At 45.6% G+C, this 22,479-nt stretch overlaps 1 protein-coding gene across 1 annotated transcript in view; it reads right to left on the bottom strand.

Annotated features, from left to right (window-relative positions):
• Positions 1-530: 530 nt before the first annotated feature.
• Positions 531-22,479, bottom strand: part of LOC140393976 (26S proteasome non-ATPase regulatory subunit 13-like) — a 92,655-nt gene continuing 70,706 nt past the window's right edge. Inside the window, exons 9-13 of the mRNA XM_072480686.1 lie at positions 16,168-16,293; positions 5,086-5,148; positions 3,023-3,103; positions 1,865-1,981; positions 531-777 (exon numbers count right to left, since the gene is read on the bottom strand). Coding sequence (XP_072336787.1) covers positions 682-777; positions 1,865-1,981; positions 3,023-3,103; positions 5,086-5,148; positions 16,168-16,293 — 483 coding nt within the window. The 3' untranslated portion in view covers positions 531-681. The remainder of the gene's footprint in view (positions 778-1,864; positions 1,982-3,022; positions 3,104-5,085; positions 5,149-16,167; positions 16,294-22,479) is intronic.

Genomic DNA, 22,479 nt, shown 5'->3' with positions numbered 1-22,479 from the left:
AAGAGTAGAGCAGGCTAGAAGGGCTAACTGTTGGTCTGATTTCTTATGTATTCCACAGAACTAGATGCAGGTCTGCTTTGTTCCTCAGGGCTGGGGACATACTGATCGAGAATGCTCTCTGGTAAATGCACTCTTAAGACATTCAAACCCCAGTGGGCAGCACGGTAGCATTGTGGATAGCACAATTGCTTCACAGCTCCAGGGTCCCAGGTTCAATTCCGGCTTGGGTCACTGTCTGTGCGGAGTCTGCACATCCTCTCCGTGTGTGCGTGGGTTTCCTCCGGGTGCTCCGGTTTCCTCCCACAGTCCAAAGATGTGCAGGTAAGGTGGATTGGCCATGCTAAATTGCCCTTAGTATCCAAAATTGCCCTTAGTGTTGGGTGGGGTTACTGGGTTACGGAGATAGGATAGAGGTGTTGACCTTGGGTAGGGTGCTCTTTCCAAGAGCCGGTGCAGACTCAATGGGCTGAATGGCCTCCTTCTGCACTGTAAATTCTATGATAATCTATGATAATCTATGATATCCTGTGTAACACACAAAATGGTATATGTTTATTTAAATTCACAAGGAAATAACAGGATTAACTTTCTTCTGCAGCAAACAAAACATTAGAAGTTTTTTTTTCAAGTTTTGCAAGATTGAACATTATAATGCAAATGACAAGCGAGTACAATGGAGTTTCAGCCAAGAACCTCATGGGCATGGTCTTCAACTAGGATGGAGATATTCTTCACATCAGCACACCAAGCTTCTAGCCGCTCCTTCATGGCTGATACCTGAAGGTTACAAAGATAGTCACACGTTCACGTAATTCATCTAACCAGAAATCAGCGCCAGAACAACACTGCCTCATGTGGACATTTATTCACAAGATATGGGGATGTGTTTGGATACACTGAATAACTCCCCCACCTGCCCGAAGGCTATGGTTTCTTAGATTCATTGTAAATATACAATCACTGCTGCTGGTTGGGGCTGGGAGGTGGTCAGGATAAAGTCAGACTGTGTCAGAAATATCTATGGTGAGCTTTTGTTTTAATTCATGGGATGTGGGCATCACTGGCAAGGCCAGCACTTATTGCCCATCCCTAATTACCCTTCAACTAAGTGACTTGCTAGGCCACTTAAAGGTCAACCACATTGCTGTGGGTCTGAAGTCACACGTTGGCCAGACCAGGCAAGGACGGCAGATTTCCTTCCCTAAAAGAACATTCGTGAACCAGATAGGTTTTTATGATAATCGAGGATAGTTTTATGGTCATCATTAGACTGTTAATTCCAGATTTTTAAGCTCAAAATTGTCTGAAACACTGATACAAGTGACTAGGTTTAAGTTAGATGCAACAAAAACCCCTTTAGATTACAAGCTGAAATGTTGCAACAACCAATGAGCCATCAGTGCAATAATTATTGAATTTGTTTCTGTAAAATATGCCTCATAGAAATTCTAGGCTGTGGTATGTGCAGTTAAAATGAAAGATCCTATGCTTACATAGCTAAACATCCTCAGGCTGTCACTAGGAATGCTTCACAGAGAATGGATTATTTTGGAACTGCTGCAAGTACTGTCATGTAGGAACCAGAGGTCAGTAGGGGTGAAATGCTGGCCAAGGTAAGTGCATTGCATCCATCTAAACAGGGGGCTTTAGTTTAACATCTCTTCCTTGGTGCTGCATTGAGGGAGTCAGCCTGGATGGTGTTTCATTTGGTCAAGCTATCCAGAGCTTTTAGGGGAAAATGTGTTCCTAATGCTCACTACTGTGTGGGGAAACAGTGCTTCCTAATTTGAGACCTTCAATTTCAAAACACAACAAGTATGTCCACAGGCTACAAAACTGGAAGTAGCCATCTGATGGGTTTTACCTGTTGCAGGTCCATGACTCGCGGCTGAACCCAGGTCATGTGAACTTTATGGTCCACCTCATCAATGCTCCCTTTCACCAGGCCCACAGATAGTGCTTTCATCACCAACATTTCAACCTGATAGGACAGAACAGGGACTAATCATAGCATAACATTTACAGTGCAGGAGGCCATTCAGCCCATATCTCCACCCTATCCACGTAACCCAGTATCCTCACCTAACCTTTTTGGACACCAAGGACAATTTAGAATGGCCAATCCACCTAACCTACACATCTTTGGACTGTGGAAGGAAACTGGAGCACCTGGAAGACCGTGACCCAAGTCGGGAATCGAACCTGGGACCCTGGAGCTTTGAAGCAACAATGGTAATCACTGTGCTAACTTGCGGCCCTAAAATAGTGCAGGACTTACCTCACGTCAGCTAGCTTAATAAATCCCACCCTCACATGCCACTTGCCAATGGCAACCTCCCCAGAATGGCACCTTGTCTATTAGAACATGCCTGAAGGTGGGGCTGTGGGCCAGTAGCTGACAAACCCATTGCACTGAGCTCAGTGTTCAACGGACGTCAAGAGCAAAGTAATCCTCCTGTGTGTGCTCGCAGCAGATATCAGCAGTGACATGGCCTAATACCAGTCCCATTAACCTCGTTGCTGTTTCGGTCACGAATCCAAAAGGAAGTGAAATGCGAAAACACACAAATACAAAATAAAAACAAAAATGCAGAATTCAATTCTAGTTGGCGGATCAGTTCTCTCCAATTCAGAAATAAGCTGATCAAACATAGAAGCACTAGAGGCAAATAGTAATGACAGAGTTGGGCAAAATTTTAGTTATGAACCGTTATTTAGTAGAGCAATAATTCATCAACCACTATGCAGTAGTAACCTCGGCATTTGAAAGAGGCTCAACCTACACTTTGTGCAAGCCCTCACACCGCCAACAAGATGAGGAAATGGAAGTTGAAAGATTTAATATCCCAGATCATTGATATGCTAACAAAGTTATAAATTTCAAATCTAGAGAGAGAGGAAATGTTGAAGCCCTGTGAAATGGGTGGCAAGCCCTATTGCACCTGGATGGGGGTAGCAGGCCCATGCCACAAAGGACAAACTCTCTGTGAGAACCTATTTAAAGACATAACCTCAAACTCACCTCATTGACAGATACTTTGGCCTGGTGGGATATTTCCTGGAAGGTCATCTGCCGGTGGTTTGCCGGTCTTGTAAACACCATCTCAGAAATACAAAGAACTTCAATAAAAACAACAGAATGAAAGCCAACAAAAACTAACTGATTAGACACAACGTTAGTAATGTGCACTTTAAGCTGCAGGGAGACGGGTTTTACAGGTAAGTGGGGACTACCGGCACCCACATTATACACCTGTCCAACTTTCCTTTCCACTGAAAGGGAGCGTGCACGAGAGAGAGACCTACAATCAGCACTTCTCCCACCCAAAGTGCAACATAAGCAGAAGACTGAATTCTGTACATCTGAAATAGAAACCAAAAATGTTGGAAATATTCAGCAGGTCTGGCAGTCTCTGTGTGGAGGGAAGAACAGAGTTAATGTTTCAGGCTGATGACGGAACGGACAAAATGTCACTGCCTTGAAATGTTAACTTTATTTATCTCTCCACAGATGTTGTCAGATCTGCTGAGCATTTCCTTTAATTTTCTGTTGCACAATACAGCCAGAGATCAACCACAATCGTGAGGCTTGGAGCAGGGCCTCGACACAAACCACAGGTTGTGTGAATCCTTTGTAACTGGTTACAGGTATGATTGTTTACTATTGAGGTTCCAAGCTTTTAATCGCCTTTGGGTTTTTTCTCTAGAACTGTGACAATGACATCTGTAATTGCACCATACACAGCAGTGTAAGGAACCCGTGGACTTACTGCAGCGATATTTAGCTGCATCAAACTGGTGACCTTACTGCTCAATATTGTATATCAAGTTTCCAATCTTTCTCAGCTCCCCTAAGGACCAGACTGAAAGATTGGCCCATAACTTTACATTATTTTTCGGTCACATTTAAAAAAATTATCGGTGACATTTTTTATTATCTGTTACTAAGCCAAGTGCACAAAAAGAATATGAGAAATAAAGGAGGAATGGGCGAAATAGTCCACTGAGCTTGCTTCTCTATTCAATGTTATGGTTAAGCTTCTACATCAACTTCTCCTGCCTACCCTAACCTCACATCCTTAGTTTGGTTGGTTTCTATTCCAGATACAGAGGTTGCTTCTTCAAGTGATCTCCCCCGAATGAATTGCGAAAGTTAACTGCCTATTATTCTAAGCTTGGCTCTCTCCGTTGTCTTCTATTCAGATTAGTGCTTGAGACAGCAATAAATCTTTTAACAGCTAACACAGCAGTTGTAACATTCCGGGCTTCACAACTTGTTGAAACCTCATTGGGCTCTTTTGTTTTAATAAAATGGCACAAACCTTTACCAGGAATCATACTGCTGGTCCCTTTGTTTACAAGAAACGGCACAGTTTCAATCTTACTTGGCACAGTGCCGGGAAACAGTTGGGGCGGGGGAGAGAGAGAGAGAGAGAGAGAGAGAGAGAGAGAACTGGCAGACACGTTAGCCCAATCTCACTCATATATCTCAGAGTGGCCAGCTTGAGAATGGCACAAGTGTTAATATGGGATAAGGAACCTGACAATAGAGGACTCTTATCTGCAACTAATTCAATGTTATGAAGTGCAATGATGTGTCATCAATAAAATCTATCGTTTTTCTGAGCTTTCAAAATTAATTTTCAGGATATGGGCACTGGGGACATTTGCCAGCACTAATTACCCTTTCCCTAGCTGCCTTCAGTAGCAGTTTGATATATCAATTTCTTATGCTTGTCTGCAGTCATATGTGTCATATAGGCAAGCAGAAGTGAGCCAGTTACGCTTTACGTGACAATTATTAACCACTTTTACTGATGCTGCATTGTAAATACTTGATTCAAATTCTCAAACTGTTGTGCTGGAGTATTAGCTCAGGTCTCTGGATTACTAGGCGAGTGACATTTCAGCACATCAAAGTGCAGTAACGAGACTGGCAGGAAAGGGAACATTTTTCGACAAGGCTCATTTTGGGACATTCTATCTAAATTCAGGAGTGACAATTCTAGGAATTGCTTACTTCAGATTACCTATTCATTTACTACTGTAACATGATCATAGCAACTCTGTAACTGCAGAATTTACCTCCATCAGGCAGAGCAGCTGGAGTTTTGCTTTCAGTCGATGCTCATTATTGGCCAGGTCAGACTGTCAGAGAACAAAAGATGAATTAGTGCTTTTGTCCCTATTCCACAGGGAGAACTGTCCCAGGCCCAGGGTATGGCTATGCTGGAGCAGTTCTCTCACTATCTTTTTGCACGCAACTGTTAAACATTCTGTTTTAACTTAATTAATGAAAAGGGAAACAGCTGTTCCCACACTTGGCAGTTTGTTATGAACATCACCCTTGGGCTCTCTCCCACGCAGTGCCCACCTGAGCTGTTAGAATTAACCTACATTGGGCAGAACAGTTTTAGTTTCTCTTTCTGTCGCTGCTTGAACAATTACTGCAGCAGTTAGACAGTTTCCACATTAGCAAGTTATTTGATTGACAACCAACACAGCACAATCATATTGCACATGGCTCACGAGAAAAAAATCTAGTTATCAAGGTCATCTTCATGCTTTAATTTCATTGAAAAATTCACACACAATAGAACATTTGACCCACATCCTGTCCACTAGAGCCCACCTTTCATACCAATAACAGAGTGAACCATTAGCTCAGTTGTACCATTCTCACCCAAGTCAAGAGAGGATGGCATCAGACCATAAGACACAGTAGCAGAATTAGGCCACTTGGCCCATCGAGTCTGCTCCGCCATTCATTCATAGCTGATATTTTCTCATCCCCATTCTCCTGCCTTCTCCCCATAACCCCTGATCCCCTTATTAATCAAGAACCTATCTATCTCTGTCTTAAAGACATTCCAGTGAATTGGCCTCCACAGCCTTCTGTGGCAAAGAGTTCCACAGATTCACCACCTTCTGGCTGAAACAATTCCTCCTCATCTCTGTTTTAAAGGATCGCCCCTTTAATCTGAGATGGTGGCCTCTGGTTCTAGTTTTTCCTACAAGTGGAAACATCCTCTCCACATCCACTCTATCCAGGCCTCACAGTATCTTGTACGTTTCAATAAGATCCCCTCTCATCCTTCTAAACTCAAATGAGCACAGACCCAGAGTCCTCAAAAGTTCCTCATACGACAAATTCTTCATTCCAGGGATCATTCTTGTGAACTTCCTCTGGACCCTTTCCAAGGCCAGCACATCCTTCCTTAGATATGGGGCCCAAAACTGCTCACTCCAAATGGGGTCTGATCAGAGCCTTATACAGCCTCAGAAGTACATCCCTGGTCTTGTATTCTAGCCCTCTTGACATGAATGCTAACATTGCATTTGCTTTCTTAACTGCCGACTGAACCTGCACATTAACCTTAGAGAATCGTGAACAAGGACTCCCAAGTCCCTTTGTGCTTCTGCTTTCCGAAGCATTTCACCATTTAGAAAATAGTCTATGCCTAGATTCCTCCTTCCAAAGTGCATAACCTCACACTTTTCCCCATTGTACTTCATTGCCCACTCTCCTAGCTTGTCCATGTCCTTCTGCAGCCCCCTTGCTTCCTCAATACTACCTGTCCCTCTACAGTTCTTTGCATCATCTGCAAACTTAGCAACAGTGCCTTCAGTACCTTCATCAGATCATTAATGTATATTGTAAAAAGCTGTGGTCCCAGCACAGACCCCTGAGGCACACCACTAGTCACCGGCTGCCATCCTGAAAAATACCCCTTTATCCCCACACTTTGCCTTCTGCCAGTCAGCCAATCCTCTATCCATGCCAGGATCTTACCCTTAACGCCATGGGCTTTTAACTTCTTTAATAGTCTCCTATGCAGCACCTGGTCAAAGGCTTTCTGGAAATCTAAACAAATCACGTCCACTGATTCTCCTTTGTCTAACTTGCTTGTTACCGCCTCAAAGAACTCTAACAGATTTGTTAGACACAACCTCCCTTTGACAAAGCCGTGCTGACTCGGTCCTATTTTACCATGCACTTCCAAGTGCTTCGAGATCTCATCTTTAATAACAGACTCTAAAATCTTACCAATGACCGACGTCAGGCTAACAGCCTATAATTTCCCGTCTTCTGCCTCCCTCCCTTCTTAAACAGTGGTCATTAGCCACCTTCCAGTCCTCTGGAACCCTTCCTGCCTCCAGTGATTCCTGAAAGATCATCACTAATGCCTCCACAATTTCCTCAGCTATCTCTTTTAGGACCCTGGGGTGTAGTCCATCCGGTTCAGGCGACTTATCCACCTTCAGACCTTTCAGTTTCCCCGGAATCGTCTCCTTAGTAATGGTCACTGCACTCACCTCTGCCCCCTGGTTCTCCTGGAGCTCTGGTATCTCACTGGTGTCTTCCACCGTGAAGACTGATGCAAAGTAACTATTCAGTTCGTCTGCCATTTCTTTGTTTCCTATTATTACTTCTCCAGCCACATTTTCCAGTGGTCCAAAGTCTATTTTTGCTTCTCTCTTGCATCTTATATATTGAAAAAATCTCTTCCTATCTTCCTTTATATTACTAGCTAGCTTGCACTCGTACTTCATCTTCTCCTCCCTTATTGCTTTTTTAGTTGTCCTCTGCTCACTTTTAAAGGCTTCCCAGTCCTCTGGTTTCCCACTAATCCTCGCCATTTTGTGTGCTTTTTCCTTAGCCTTCATGTTGTCCTTGACATCCCCCGTCAGCCATGGATGCCTTGTCCTCCTCTTAGCATGTTTCCTCCTCCTTGGGATGAATTTCTGTTGTGCCTCCCTAATAACCCCCAAAAACTCCTGCCATTGCTGTTCCACTGTCTTTCCTGCTGGGCTCCTTCTCCAAAGCACGGTTACCGTGAAGGGGAGGTCGTGTCTCACTAACTTGATCGAGTTTTCGAGGAGGTCACAATGATGATTGATGCAGGTAGGGTAGTGGATGCTGTCTACAGGGACTTCAGTAAAAAAAAAAAAAAAATGCACTCCAGATAATCCCAGAGAGTGAAGATTGGTTGTGAAATCTGGATTGCCATCCAGTGTGGATACTGATGGTGGATGTGAGTAGGATCCCAACACCCCACCCTCATTGGGTGTGGGTTGTTGGAGCTCAAATTTGTCTTTTTTCTGTACTGAAATGCTGCTTTGGACTGCAGTAGAGTTTAGTGACTGAGGGAGTTTAAGGGAATCTAAAGTCTCGCCCCTCATTAATTTAGTAATTAGCTAAAAGTTGCCGTTTGGGTGGAGGAAGGTGAATTTTAGGCCAGCTTTAAAACAGGCTCTGCTTACAGCTACAGCTGGTTAATTAGATAACTGGCTTAAACAGGTTCTCAGAAGCTAGATTCAGAGAGTATAAAAGCAGGCCATCTTACAGTGCTGATTTGGTCTGCACTGGAGTACTGCTTTGGGCTGCAGTAGAGTGCTTAAGTTGGGAGTTTGGATCTGAGGGAGTTCAGTGTGGAGTGAATGAGATGATCCTTTAAGTACGGTCAGTGATCCTCTGAATACCGCCAATACAGTTGGGCAAGTATTTACTATTATCATCACTTATGGTCTTATTTAGTGGTTCATTGCTTATAAGACTATATTCTCTAATAATGAGGGACAGGAAAGAAGGGCCATGGAGTAATTGATATTTGATATTAAAGCATCTTCCCCAAAAAAATTTAATTTAATTTAAAGGGGTAAACCACGGCAGTAGAACTCAAAGCCATGGTGTGCTCTTCCTGCTACCTGTGGGAAGCCGGGAACATTTCCTGTGCCCAAGGCCAGCATGTGTGCAGGAGTTGTCTCCAGCCACAGCTCTTGGAAGCCTGGGTTTCAGAGCTGAAGTGGCAGCTGGGGACACTGAAGCATCCGGCCACGTGGTCGACATTTCAGTAGGGGATCAGTTCGGGACCAATGACCACAATTCAGTAAGCTTGAAGGTACTGATGGATAAAGGCAAGTGTAGTCCTCAGGTGAAGGTGCTAAATTCAACAATATTCGTCAGGAACCAAAGAAAGTAGATTGGGGGCAGATGTTTGAGGGCAAATCGACATTTGGCATGTGGGAGGCTTTCTAGTGTAAGTTGATGGGAATTCAGGATCGGCATGTTCCTATAAGAATGAAAGATAAGCATGGCAAGTTTCAAGAACCTTGGATAACGAGAGAAATTGTCAAAAATAAAAAAAGAGGCATTTGTCAAGGCTAGGAGGCTGGGAACACAAGTGTGGAATACAAGGAAAGTAGAAAGACACTTAAGCAAGGAGTCAGGACTGCTAAAAGGGGTCACGAAAAGTAATTGGCCAGCAGGATTAAGGAAAATCCCAAGGCTTTTTATACATATATAAATGGCAAGAGGATAGTCAGGGTAAAGGGTAGGCCCACTCAAGGACAAGGGAGGGAATCGATGCGTGGAGCAAGAGGAAATGGGCGAGGTATTAAATGAGTACTTTGCGTCAGTATTCGCGAAAGAGAAGGACTTGGTCGATGATGAGTCTGGGGAAGGGTGTGTAGGTAGTTTGGGTCACGTTGAGACCAAAAAGGAGATATTGGGGGTCTTGAAGAACATTCAGGTAGACAGGATATACCCCAGAATACTGAGAGGAAAGGGAGGAAATTGCTGGGACCTTGAGAGAAACCTTTATCTCCTCACTTGCTACAGGGGAGTTCCCAGAGAATTGGAGAATAGCCAATGTCATTCCTTTGTTTAAGAAAGGTAGCAAGGATAATCCGGAAAATTACCGGCTGGTGGGCCTTACGTCAGTGGTAGTGAAATTATTGGAGAGGATTCTTTGAGACAGAATTTACTCCCACTTGGAAATAAGTGGACGTATTAGCGTGCGGCAACATGGTTTTGTGAAGGAAATGTCGTTTCTCACTAGCATGATACAGTTTTTCGAGGAAGTGACGAAGATGGCTGATGAGAGTAGGGCAGTGGATGTTGTCTACATGGACTTCAGTAAGGCTTTTGACAAAGTCCCTCATGGCAGACTGGAACAGAAACTGAAGTCACATGGGATCAGAGGCAAGCTGGCAAGATGGATACAGAGCGGTCTTGATCATAGAAGACAGAGGGTAGCAGTGGAAGGGTGCGTTTCTGAATGGTGGGCTGTGACTAGTGGCGTTCCTCAGGGATCAGTGCTGGGACCTTTGCTATTTGTAATATATATCCGGACGAATGTGAGGTTATGCATTTTGGAAGGTCTAATACAGATCAGAAATATACGGTGAATGGCAGAACCCGGAGGAGTATTGACAACAAAGGGATCTGGGTGTACAGGTACACAGGTCACTGAAAGTGGTAACGCAAGTGGAGAAGAAGAAGAAGAAATCGGTATTGTCACAAGTAGGCTTCAAATGAAGTTACTGTGAAAAGCCCCTAGTCGCCACATTCCGGCGCCTGTTCGGGGAGGCTGGTACGGGAATTGAACCGTGCTGCTGGCCTGCCTGGGTCTACTTTCAAAGCCAGCGATTTAGCCCTGTGTTAAACCAGCCCCTACTGGTAGGTAGTCAGGAAGGCATACGGCATGCTTGCCTTCATCAGCTGGAGCATCTGAGTTTAAAAATTGGTAAGTCATGTTGCATATAGAACCTTAATTAGGCTGCACTTGGAATATAGTGTTCAATTCTGGTCGCCGCACTACCAGAAGAATGTGGAGGCTTTGGAGAGGATACAGAAAAGGTTGATCAGGATGTTGCCTGGTATGGAGGGCATTAGCTAAGAGGAGTGGTTGGAGAAACTTGGTTTGTTCTCACTGGAACGACGGAGGTTAAAGGGCAAGCTGAATGAAGTCTACAAGATTATGAGGGGCATGGACAGAGTGGATAATCAGAAGCTTTTTCCCCGGGTGGAAGAGTCAATTGCTAGTGGGCATAGGTTTAAGGTACGAGGGGCAAGGTTTAAAGGAGATGCACGAGGCATTTCTTTTTTTAAAAAAACAGAAGGTGGTGGGAGCCCGGAACTCACTTCCGGGGGAGGTAATGGAAGCAGATACGATAGTGACGTTTAAGGGGTATCTTGACAAATACATGAATAGGATGGGAATAGAGGTATATGGTCCCCAGAAAGGTAGGGGGGGGGTTAGTTCAGACGGACAGCATGATTGGTGCAGGCTTGGAGGGCCGAAGGGCCTGTTCCTGTGCTGTAATTTTCTTTGTTCTTGGTCATCTGCAAGGCGGAGAGTATTGAGAATTGCACATAAAGAGAGGTGGTCACACCACAGGCTAAGACTCCACAGGTAGGAAGGAAATGGGTGACCACCATGCAGAGCAAGTGGACTAGGCAGGCAGTGGTTATTCCTCTGCATAACAGATCAGAGAATCATAGAATTTACAGTGCAGAAGGAGGCCATTCGGCCCATCAAGTCTGCACCGACTCTTACAAAGAGCACCCTACTGAAGCCCACGTATCTACCCTGTCCCCGTAACTCCCACTTAACATTTTTTGGACACTAAGGGCAATTCAGCATGGCCAATCCACCTAACCCTCACATCTTTGGACTGTGGGAGGAAACCGGAGCACCTGGAGGAAACCCACGCAGACACGGGGAGAATATGCAGACTCCACACAGACAGTGACCCAGCTGGGAATCGAACCTGGGACCCTGGAGCTGTGAAGCAACTGTGCTAACCACTATGCTACCCACGATATACCGCTTTGTAAACTGTTGAGGGGAATGGCCTCTCAAGGGAAAGAAGAAACAGCTAAATTCATTGCACCATGTTTGGCTCTGCTGCACAGGGGAGGAGTAAAAAGTGTGGGAATGCAAGTTTTAGGGGATTTAATTGAGAAATAAATAGGTGTTTCTGTGGCCCCACACAAGACTCCAGGAGAGTATGATGCCTTAGGTGCTAGTATCAACGAGGTGTTAGAGCAGCTGCAGGACATTCTGAAGGGGGAGGGTGGGCAGCCAGTTGTCGTGGTACACAAACAACATAGGCTTTAAAAAATAAGGATGAGTTAGGAAGTATGTTGAAAAGTAAGACCTCAAAGGTAGTGATCTCAGAATTACTACCAGTGCCACGTGCTGGTCAGAGCAGGCTATATCAGATGAATACGTGGCTCAAGAGATGTTGTGAAGGTTCAGGAGCATTGGGGCCCGTTCTGGGGCCCGTGGGACCAGTACAACTGGATGGGTTACACCTGGGCAGGACGAGGACTATTTGCTAAAGTGGCTGGGGAGGGTTTGAACTAAAAAGGCAGTAGGATGAGAATGTATGCAAGGAGTCAGAAATGGGGGAATCAAGGACAATTACAAAAGACAGTAAGGGGAATTAGAAAAGTGATAGGCAGAGAAATCAAGGGCCAGATTCAAACAGGACCTCAAGTGAAAAATAGTGGGAACGGGACAATTAATGTTAAAAAGACAAGCTTGAAAGCTTTGTGCCTTAACGCACAGAGCATTCACAATAACGCAGATTAATTGTGCAAATTGATGTAAACGGGTATGATACAGTCGGGATTATGGAGCCATGACAGCAGGGTGGACAGGGATGCGAACTGAACATCCTGGAGTATTCAGTATTTAGGGAGGACAGACAAAAAGGAAAAGATGATGGAGAACATGGCTGGTTAAAGAAGAAAGTAACTCAATGGTGAGGAAAGAATATTTTCTAAGATGATGTGGAATCTGTATGGGTAGAGCTGAAAAACACCTAGGGGCAAGAAATATTAGTGGGGTTGTATATAGACCCCAAACTGTAGTGGAATGACATTAAACAGAAAATTGGAGATGCGTGCGATAAAGGAACATCTGTAATTATGGGTGACTTTAATCTGCATATAGATTGGGCAAATCAAATTAGTAACAATACCTTAGAGGAGGTTGGAATGTAAAAAAGGTTTTCTGGACCAATATGTTGAGGAACCAACTAGTGAATAGGCCATCCTAGACTGTTTCTATGTAAATGACTAACTCTGCCCCCTCTATCATCGAGGGTAAAGGTGGTCATGGTCTTGGAAGTGGCCACCTCACAGCCTGGGAATCCTCCGACTTCAGACTGTTGTCTAATTGAAGTTTGTGAATTTACGAAAATTTCCACATCTTACCCATCTCTTTCCTGTCACAGCCAACCTGCTACTGAAACCCACATCCATGTTTTTGTCACCATCAGACTTCACGATTGTTGGCCATCCTCCCATCCTGCAAATTCCTCTGCAAACTTCAGCTTGTTGCCCATACCTGACACATACCAAGTTCCATTCCTTCTCATCCAGTCAATTTCCTGGCTTTCCAATACTAACGTCAAGGAAGGGCCTTGCTAGTGAGACATAACGAACTTGCCAGCTTCCATCTTCATCCAACTGCCACAAGTTAGTTGTCATGACAGTGTATGAATTTCAAAAGAAACTGTATTTTAAGATCATCTTAAAAAACTTTGAATGGATTTTTAAAATACTGAAATAAAATGTATTCTGATGGTCACATGACTTCTCCTGTGGATAGACCAGACTATGTTTACCTCAAGAGGTTTATAAAAGACATTTGGAATTCAATGGGTCCTCAAATAGACGATGGCTAAGATAGACCCCACGACTGGGCTAACCAGTTTTCTGATTTGGAGCATGATGCAGCATTGTTGAGACAGTGGCCTACAAAAGGCAGGTCCACAGAGATCCATAAAGACATCTCTTCAGAGAAGCAGACAAGAGCTCAACAGAGGAGGGAGAGAGAGACCAACAAATAGAGCCATTGAATAGCTGTCAACAGACTAAAGAAAGGACCATACTGCAGGTCCTTGAAAGAGAAATAAACTTCCTCTCGTTCCCCCTCCCAACATGTTTCCATTTACTAAGCTACCTGTGAAAGTTGCAATTTGACAGTACAAGCCATCCCAGCTGCAGAGACTTGGGGCGGGATTCTCCCATCGGGCGGCTAAGTGCTGACACCGGCGCAAAATCGGGAGTGTTTTACTCCGGCGTCGGCGCCCGTTCCGGGACCCCATTCTGCGGCCCACAGTGGGGTAGCACAGCGCTGGAGCAGCCCACGGCGCTCCAGCTGCCGATCCCGGCCTGAACCCAGCACTGCGGGCTGGCGGCAACTAGCGTATGCGCAGTGGTCTTCTTCCCCGCGCCGACCCCGACGCCAAATGGCACAGGGCTACAGGAGCCGGCGCGGAGGAAAGGAGGCCGGGGGGCAGAGAGGCCAGCCCGCCGATCGGTGGTCCACGATCGCGGGCCAGACCACTACGGAGGCCCCCCGGGGTCGGACCCCCCTCCACCCCCACAGGCCGCCCCCGGCCCCTTCAACGCTGAGGTCCCGCCGGCTCAGGGGATGTTAGAACGGCGCCAGCGGGTCTCGGCTTTTTGATGACGGCCGCTCGGCCCATCCGAGCCGGATAGGCACGCCGGCCCGGGCCGGAATGTCGGCGCATACCCCGACTGCCGCTGCGCCAACCACCCCGGCCCCAATGGCGGCAATTTTCCGCTCTGCGGAGAATCGCGTCCCGGCATCGGGGCGGCGTGGCGCGATTCGCGCGGCCCACCGGCGATTCTCCAATCCGGCGGGGGGTCGTAGAATTCCATCCAATGTCTTAAGACTTTCACTTCAGACAACATAACACCGGAATAATAGAGACACTGAACTGATTCCAATTTTTAGAAGTATAGTTTTTATCTTCCTCCATAACTAATCTTAGTATGTGTATGTATTTGTAAATTTATCATTTCTTAGGTAACGTTCAATGCAACAGAGTGACAGCACTTCTTTTCTTTTGTAGGTAAAGGGGCTTTTTTGCTGGGTTATTTTAAATTGAATTTTACACACCACACGTGCGATTCACGTGCGACTTTGGAAAACACAATTCAAAGCGTTCGTGAAGTCAGCAATTTTCCAAGTCTACATGGGTCAGACCATATTTCCACAGTCATTGGACCATGAACTCATTTGTTATCATGTCATAGTTCTTGGCCATACATTCAAAGACCGCCTCCCCTCAAAGACCAGCACATAAACAATCTTTCCACAGGTAAGCACAATGATTAAATCGGTGTGTCAAGAAGTGCTGACACAAAATGGCAGTCTCATCTGCCTAGAAAACAATTGCTGTCCATCATCTCAGTGCAACAAGGGATGAATTAATTTACTCCACTGTTGCCTTCCTGAATGTACTGCCCACCTTCATGGTACTGCTCCAACCTGCCCCATGAATGGCATTGCTCGCAATTGCATTACAGACAAAGGGCGCGATTCTCCCCCAAAATTTCCAAGTTAATTTGTGGCGGGATTTTTCAGGGAGTTTCAGCCGGTGGGTTTCCCATCGCTATTCAATCACAGTTAGTCATTTGTTTGGGCCCTGGGGAGTTTCTCACTGGTTTAACCCACACTTCGAATTTTGTTTTAGCACTGGGGAGCTGAACTCACCATTTTGAAAGGGTGCCCTGATCCCGAGGTGAGCTTGTGGGTCCCCTACTGCCCCACCCATGGGCAATGTAAGCCCCCACGTACACGGGCACTACTACCCCACACCTCCCAAGTGAGGACAACCCGCTGTGGTGTCCGTGGGCACCCCCCTCCCCAAATCCCCTTAGGGTGCCCTCTCCCATCCAGGATCCTCACCCGTCAACCCCCCAACTTCTTCAGGCCCTTACCTATCTGCCCTGCACACCCCCACCCTTCAAACCCCTCCCACCCTCTTTCATGAGCATGGTCCCCTTGGGCCCTGACCGTTGGCAGTGCCACCTTGGCACCCTCTAAGTGCTCCAACCTGCTTGACAGTGCACACATTTCGAGGGGAGGGGCAGGGAACTAGGTGCACTGACCTTGACCACCCAGGTCAGCACTGATCGGTACCCGGCTGCAGCCTCCCTGGGGAGGCCAGATAATCGAGGGAGGCCGGAGTATCCCGGGTGAGTAGGCCTTGGGTAGCTTTACGACCTACTTCCGCAAGCAACATTTGGTCAAGTCCCTTTTGGGCAGAGTTCTGAATCCGATGTCTTGCGGGACTTGGGTGAATCCCGTGAGGCGCGGTGGTTGCTGGGAAGCGAGCGAGAGGGCTCTCCTGCAATTCTTCGGCCGCGTTGCGCTCATGCGCAACGCAACCAGAGAATCGCACCCAAAGGTTCTCAATTGGAGTTTATCAGGCCCCAACTATTTCATTCAATAAGGATTGAGGCTGCTCACATCATATAAATCCCACTGTACTTGTAGGCCACATTGTACAGTTATTCAGCTAAGTTTTATAAACTGACAGAAAGATCCAACATGCCTGAGCTCCCCAATTGGTTTTCAGACAGTAAAAGGTCTCCACATCCCCACTATTGAAAGCATAAAGAGTATCGATCAGCCACTGGTTCTCTGTATCGCGCAACGAATCCAGGATTGGGTGCATCAGCTGCAAAAGATGAAGGAGTTGCATCAATAACAGTCCACAGAGAAAAGCAACAGTCTACCTAGAAGTAATACACTTCTACAAGTTATGTTATCATCCTGGGCTAGTTTCAGAGGATGTCTGTAATTGTCAACAACTTCCAAACATACGAAGGACACACCATAAATCCTGCTCCAGTAAAACCAACTCAGAGCAAGCCTTCTTTTCCAATTTTTACATTTTTCTTCCTTTGCTTCAGGAAGAGCTGTGTAATTGTAATAACGTTGAGTCAGCACAGCAAGGTGGGTGTTTTTCCTCTACAGAGGGCTCTCTTCACTTGTCTCTACTGTTTTCTGTCCTTTCATTTCCTCTACTCTAGCTAATGTATAACCCTGACCCACGAGCCCTAATCGTATGCAACAACCTTTTGTGTGGCTTATCAAATGCCTTTTGAAAATTCAAATATACAACATCCACTGGTTCCCCTTCATCGCCTCCTCTTTCAGGTATCATGCTCGAAGATTACATGGGTAAACAGTCAGGTAGATTGAAAAGTAGACAGATGTTTATTTGATGCAATTCAGATTCCTTTACTGCTGGTATCTGCTGTTTCGTTCATTTTAATTTTATTCCCTGTGGGGCAGTCAGCAATTATTTATGTATTTAATGGGGAGGTGGCACATCGGTAATGTTGCTGGATTAGTAATCCAGAGGCCCAGGCTAATGCCCTGGAGACATGGGTTCAAATCCCACCACAGCAGCTGGTGGAATTTAAATTAAATTTAAAAAAAATCTGGAATGGAAAGCTCGTCACAGTAACCGTGACCATGACTATGATCTGGACAACGCAGAATCGCCGAGCAGAAACTTATAGCCAAGTTCCGCACACATGAGTGCGGCCTCAACCGGGACCTGGGATTCATGTCGCATTACATTCATCCCCCACCATCTGGCCTGCGAAATCCTACTAACTGTCCTGGCTTGGTACAATTCACACCTCTTTAACCTGGGGTTACCCCATCTCTGGATCTGTAAAGATTTAATCACCTGCTAATGCTCGCATTCCAAGCATTGTTTGGCATCTTTGAATTTGTCTATATATGTGTTTCTGGAACAGACCTCTTCATTCACCTGAGGAAGGAGCAGCGCTCCGAAAGCTAGTGACATCGAAACAAACCTGTTGGACTTTAACCTGGTGTTGTAAGACTTCGTACATGACTATGATCAACATCCATAAAACCCCATCTGGTTCACGAATGTCCTTTAGGGAAGGAAATCTTGCCGTCCTTACTTGGTCTGGCCTCCATGTGACTCCAGACCCACAACAATGTGGTTGACTCTTAACTGCCTCCGAAATGGCAGAGTGAAACACTCAGTTCAAAGGAAATTAGGGTTGGGCAACAAATGTTGGCCTCGCCAGTGACGCCCACATCCCATGGAAAAATGAAGAAAATGATTATTGAACGTTAGATTGAATTACTTAGCACCTCCTTCCCTTGCTGTACCAAATTCCTACTCATCACTGTTTATCAGATCCACTGAACTCTTACTAGGTTTTGCATTAAGCTTAATAATAAGGAAGGTGAAATTAAAAACAGATGGAGAGATACATACAGGCACCAACATATCGGTTGAAAGTGAAATACACAAAAAAAAAGAAAGTGAAATACAAGGTCACATTTCAAATATGTCATGACAGAAGGAATGATGCCTGATTCAGAAAAGGTATAAAATCGGCAGGTATGGGGGGGGGGGGTGTCGAGAAGGTAGAAGTGGAGGAGCCGTAGAATTTGCAGTTGTTCAACAGATTCAAGATTCTTGCAACTTGCCGGGACTGCAGGGTGGATGTGTGAACGGACCACGGCACTGTGGCGCAGGGAGCAAACAGGAATGTAGTCATAGAATTTACAGTGCAGAAGGAGGCCATTCAGCCCATCGAGTTTGCACCGGCCCTTGGAAAGTGTACCCTACCTAAGCCCCCACCTCCACCCTATCCCCGTAACCCAGTAGCCCCACCTAACCTTTTTTTTGGACACGAAGGGAAATTTAGCACGATCAATCCACCTAACCTGCACCTAACCTATCTTTGGACTGTGGAAGGAAACCGGAGCACCCGGAGGAAACCCACGCAGGCACAGGGAGAACGTGTAGACTCCGCACATAGTAGCCCAAGCGAGAATCGAACCTGGGACCCTGGAGTTGTGAAGCAACAGTGCCAGCCACTGCGCTACCGTGCCGCCCCAAGTGTAACCACTGTGCTACCGTGTCCTCCAGAAGTATAGGGGACATTGTCAGAGGAACAGACACAATTTTCGGCAGCCAAAAGCAGGAGTCTAGAAGGCTCTGTTGTTTGCATGATGTCAGGGTTCAGGTCATTTGCTTGGGGCTGGAGAAGACTTGCTTGGGGCTGGAGAAGAACTTGCAGTGGGAGAGGGTTAAGGGTCCAGTGGTCATGGCCCACATGGGCACCAATGACATAGACAAGACTAGGAGAGAGGCTTTGCTTAGGGATTATGAGCTCAATTAAAAAGCAGAACTAAAAAGGTAATAATCTCTGGATTACTACCTGAACCACAAGCTAATTGGCATACGGGTCAAGAAGATTAAGGAGGATGTGGTGCAGTGGTTAGTACTGGGACTGCAGCGTTGAGGACCCGGGTTCGAATCCCGGCCCCGGGTTACTGTCCGTGTGGAGTTTGCACATTCTCTCCATGTCTGCGTGGGTTCCACCCCCACAACCCAAAGATGTGCTGGTTAGGTGGATTGGTCATGCTAAATTGCCCCTTAAATGGAAAAAAGAAAAATAATTGGCTACTCTAAATGTAAAAAAAAAAGATTAAGGAGGTAAATGCGTGGCTCAAAAATTGGTGTGGGAGAAATAGGTTTGAATTCATGGTTCGTTGCGCAGATTGAAATTGGCCGGTACGATGGGCATCAGAGACATGGCTGCAAGGGGATTGGTGCTGCGATCGAAATATCCAAGGATGTGTGTCCTATCAAAAGGACAGGGACATGGGCAAAGGGACAGGGTTGAATTGTTAGTAAGGAATTAAATTAAATCAATAGCAAGAAGCAATATAGGATCAGAAGGCACAGAACCCATGGGGGTAGAGTTGAGGAATCGCAAAGGTAAAAAGACCCTGATGGGAGTTAGGTGCAGGCCCCCTAGCAGTAGTCAGGATGTGGGGCAGAAAATAAATCTGAGATAGAAAAGATATATAAGAAATACAATATTACAATAATCATGGGGGACTTCAATATGCAGGTGAACTGGGAAAATCAGGTTGGTAGTGGATCCCAAGTAAAGGAATTTGTGGAATGTCTAAGAGATTAAAACATTTTTTAAAAAAGTTTTTAAAGAGCAACTTCTCAGAGAGCCCACTCGTGAACAGGCAATTTTGGAATTGGCGGTGTGTAATGAGGCAGACTTGGATCAGGAAACTTAAAGTGAAGTTCCCCCTTGGGGGCAGTGACCACAATATGATAGAATTTACCCTGCAGTTAGAGAGGGAGAAGCTGCAATCAGATGTAACAGCATTACAATTAAGTAAAGGTAATTACAAAGACAGGCGGGAGGAGCTGGCCAGAATTGATTGGAAGGGGAGCCGAGCAGGGAAGTCAGTGGAACAGCAACAGCAGTTTTGGTAATTATTCAGGAAGCACAACAGAAATTCATCCCAAGGAGGAAACAACATGCTAAGGGAGGATGAGGCATTCGTGGCTGACAAGGGAAGTAAAGGACAGCATAAAAACAAAATATAAAGCATACAAGGTGGCGAGGATTAGTGGGAAGCCAGAGGATTGGGAATCCTTTAAAAGCGATCTGAGGACAACTAAAAATGCAATAAGGGGGGAGAAGATGAGTGTAAGCTAGCTAGTAATATAAAAGAAGATAGGAGAGGTTTTTTTTCCAATACATAAAAAGGAAAGAGGCCAGAATAGACATTGGATCACCGGAAAATGAGGCTGGAGAAGTAGTGATAGGAAACAAAGAAATGGTAGAGGAACTGAATAGTTACTTTGCATCAGTCAAAGGAAAGTACAGCACAGGAACAGGCCCTTCGGCCCTCCAAGCCCGTGCTGACCATGCTGCCTGACTAAACTACAATCTTCTGCACTTCCTGGGTCCATATCCCTCTATTCCCATCCTATTCATGTATTTGTCAAGATGCCCCTTAAATGTCACTATCGTCCCTGCTTCCACCACCTCCTCCAGTAGCGAGTTCCAGGCACCCACTACCCTCCGTGTAAAAAAACTTGCCTCGTACATACACTCTGAACCTTGCCCCTCTCACCTTAAACCTATGCCCCCCAGTAATTGACCCCTCTACCCTGGGGAAAAGCCTCTGACTATCCACTCTGTCTATGCTCCTCATAATTTTGTAGACCTCTATCAGGTCGCCCCTCAACATTCCAGTGAGAACAAACAGAGTTTATTCAACCGCTCCTCATAGCTAATGCCCTCCATACCAGGCAACATTCTGGTAAATCTCTTCTGCACCCTCGCTAAAGCCTCCACATCCTTCTGATAGTTTGGCGACCAGAATTGAACACTATACTCCAAGTGTGGCCTAACTAACGTTCTATACAGCTGCAACATGACTTGCCAATTCTTATACTCAATGCCCCGGCCAATGAAGGCAAGCATGCCGTATGCCTTCTTGACTACCTTCTCCACCTGTGTTGCCCCTTTCAGTGACCTGTGGACCTGTACACCTAGATCTCTCTGGCTTTCAATACTCTTGAGAGTTCTACCATTCACTGTATATTCCCTACCTGCATTAGACCTTCCAAAATGCATTACCTCTCATTTGTCCGGATTAAACTCCATCTGCCATCTCTCCCCGCAAGTCTCCAAACAATCTAAATCCTGCTGTATCCTCTGACAGTCCTCATCGCTATCCGCAATTCCACCAACCTTAGTGTCGTCTGCAAACTTACTAATCAGACCAGTTACATTTTCCTCCAAATCATTTATATATACTACAAACAGCAAAGGTCCCAGCACTGATCCCTGCGGAACACCACTTGTCACAGCCCTCCAATTAGAAAAGCATCCTTCCATTGCTACTCTCTGCCTTCTATGACCTAGTCTTCACGGTATAAGATACCAGTGAGATACCAGAGCTCCAGGAGAACCAGGGGGCAGAGTTGAGTGCAGTGGCCATCACTAAGAGGAAGGTTCTGGTGAAACTGAAAGGTCTGAAGGTGGATAAATCACCTGGACCGATGGACTACACCCCAGGGTTCTAAAGGAGATAGTGGAGGCATTGGTGGTGATATTTCAGGAATCACTGGAGGCATGGAGGGTTCCAGAGGACTGGAAAATGGACAATGTAACACCCCTGTTTAAGCAGGGAGGGAGGCAGAAAATGAGAAATTATATGGCAGTTAGCCTGACTTCGGTCATTGGTAAGATTTTAAGATTCCATTATTAAAATGAGATTGCAAGTACTTGGAAGTGCATGATAAAATAGGACTGAGTCAAGGGGAGGTCATGTCTGACAAATCGGTTAGAATTCTTTGAAGGGGTAACAAGGAAGTTAGACAAAGGAGAACCAGTGGACATGATCTTTTTAGATTTCCAGCGGCCTTTGACAAGATGCCATATAGGAGGCTGTTAAATAAGTTAAGAGCCCATTAAGGGCAAGATACTGGCAATGAACAGAGGATTGGCTGACTGGCAGAAGGCAGAGTGTGGGTATAAAGGGGTCTTTTTCAGGATGGCAGCCAGTGACTAGTGGTGTGCCTCAGGGGTCAGTGCTGGGACGACAACTTTTCACAATATACATTAACGATCTGGAAAAGGAGCTGAAGGCACTGTTACTAAGTTTGCAGATGATACAAAGATATGCATAGGCACAGGTAGTATTGAGGAAGTAGGGGGCTGCAGAAGGACTTGGACAGGCTAGCAGAGTGGGAAAAGAAGTGGAATAAAATGTGGAAATGTGAGAGATTATGCACTTTGGTAAGAAGAATGGAGGTATACACTATTTTCTAAATGGGGAAATGCTTAGGAAATCAGAAGCACAAAGGGGCTTGGGAATCCTTGTTCACGATTATCTTAAGGTTAACGTGCAGGTTCAGTTGGCAGTTTGGAAGGCAAATGCAATGTTAACATTCATGTTGAGAGGGCTGGAATACAAGAACAGGGATGTACCGTTGAGGCTGTAAAAGGCTCTGGTCAGACCTCATTTGGAGTATTGTGAG

Source organism: Scyliorhinus torazame, chromosome 17 (genome assembly GCF_047496885.1).
Source record: "Scyliorhinus torazame isolate Kashiwa2021f chromosome 17, sScyTor2.1, whole genome shotgun sequence".
Lineage (NCBI taxonomy): Eukaryota > Metazoa > Chordata > Chondrichthyes > Carcharhiniformes > Scyliorhinidae > Scyliorhinus > Scyliorhinus torazame.
The sequence above is the reverse complement of the archived record's forward strand: the minus strand, read 5'-3'. Positions and strand labels throughout refer to the sequence as shown.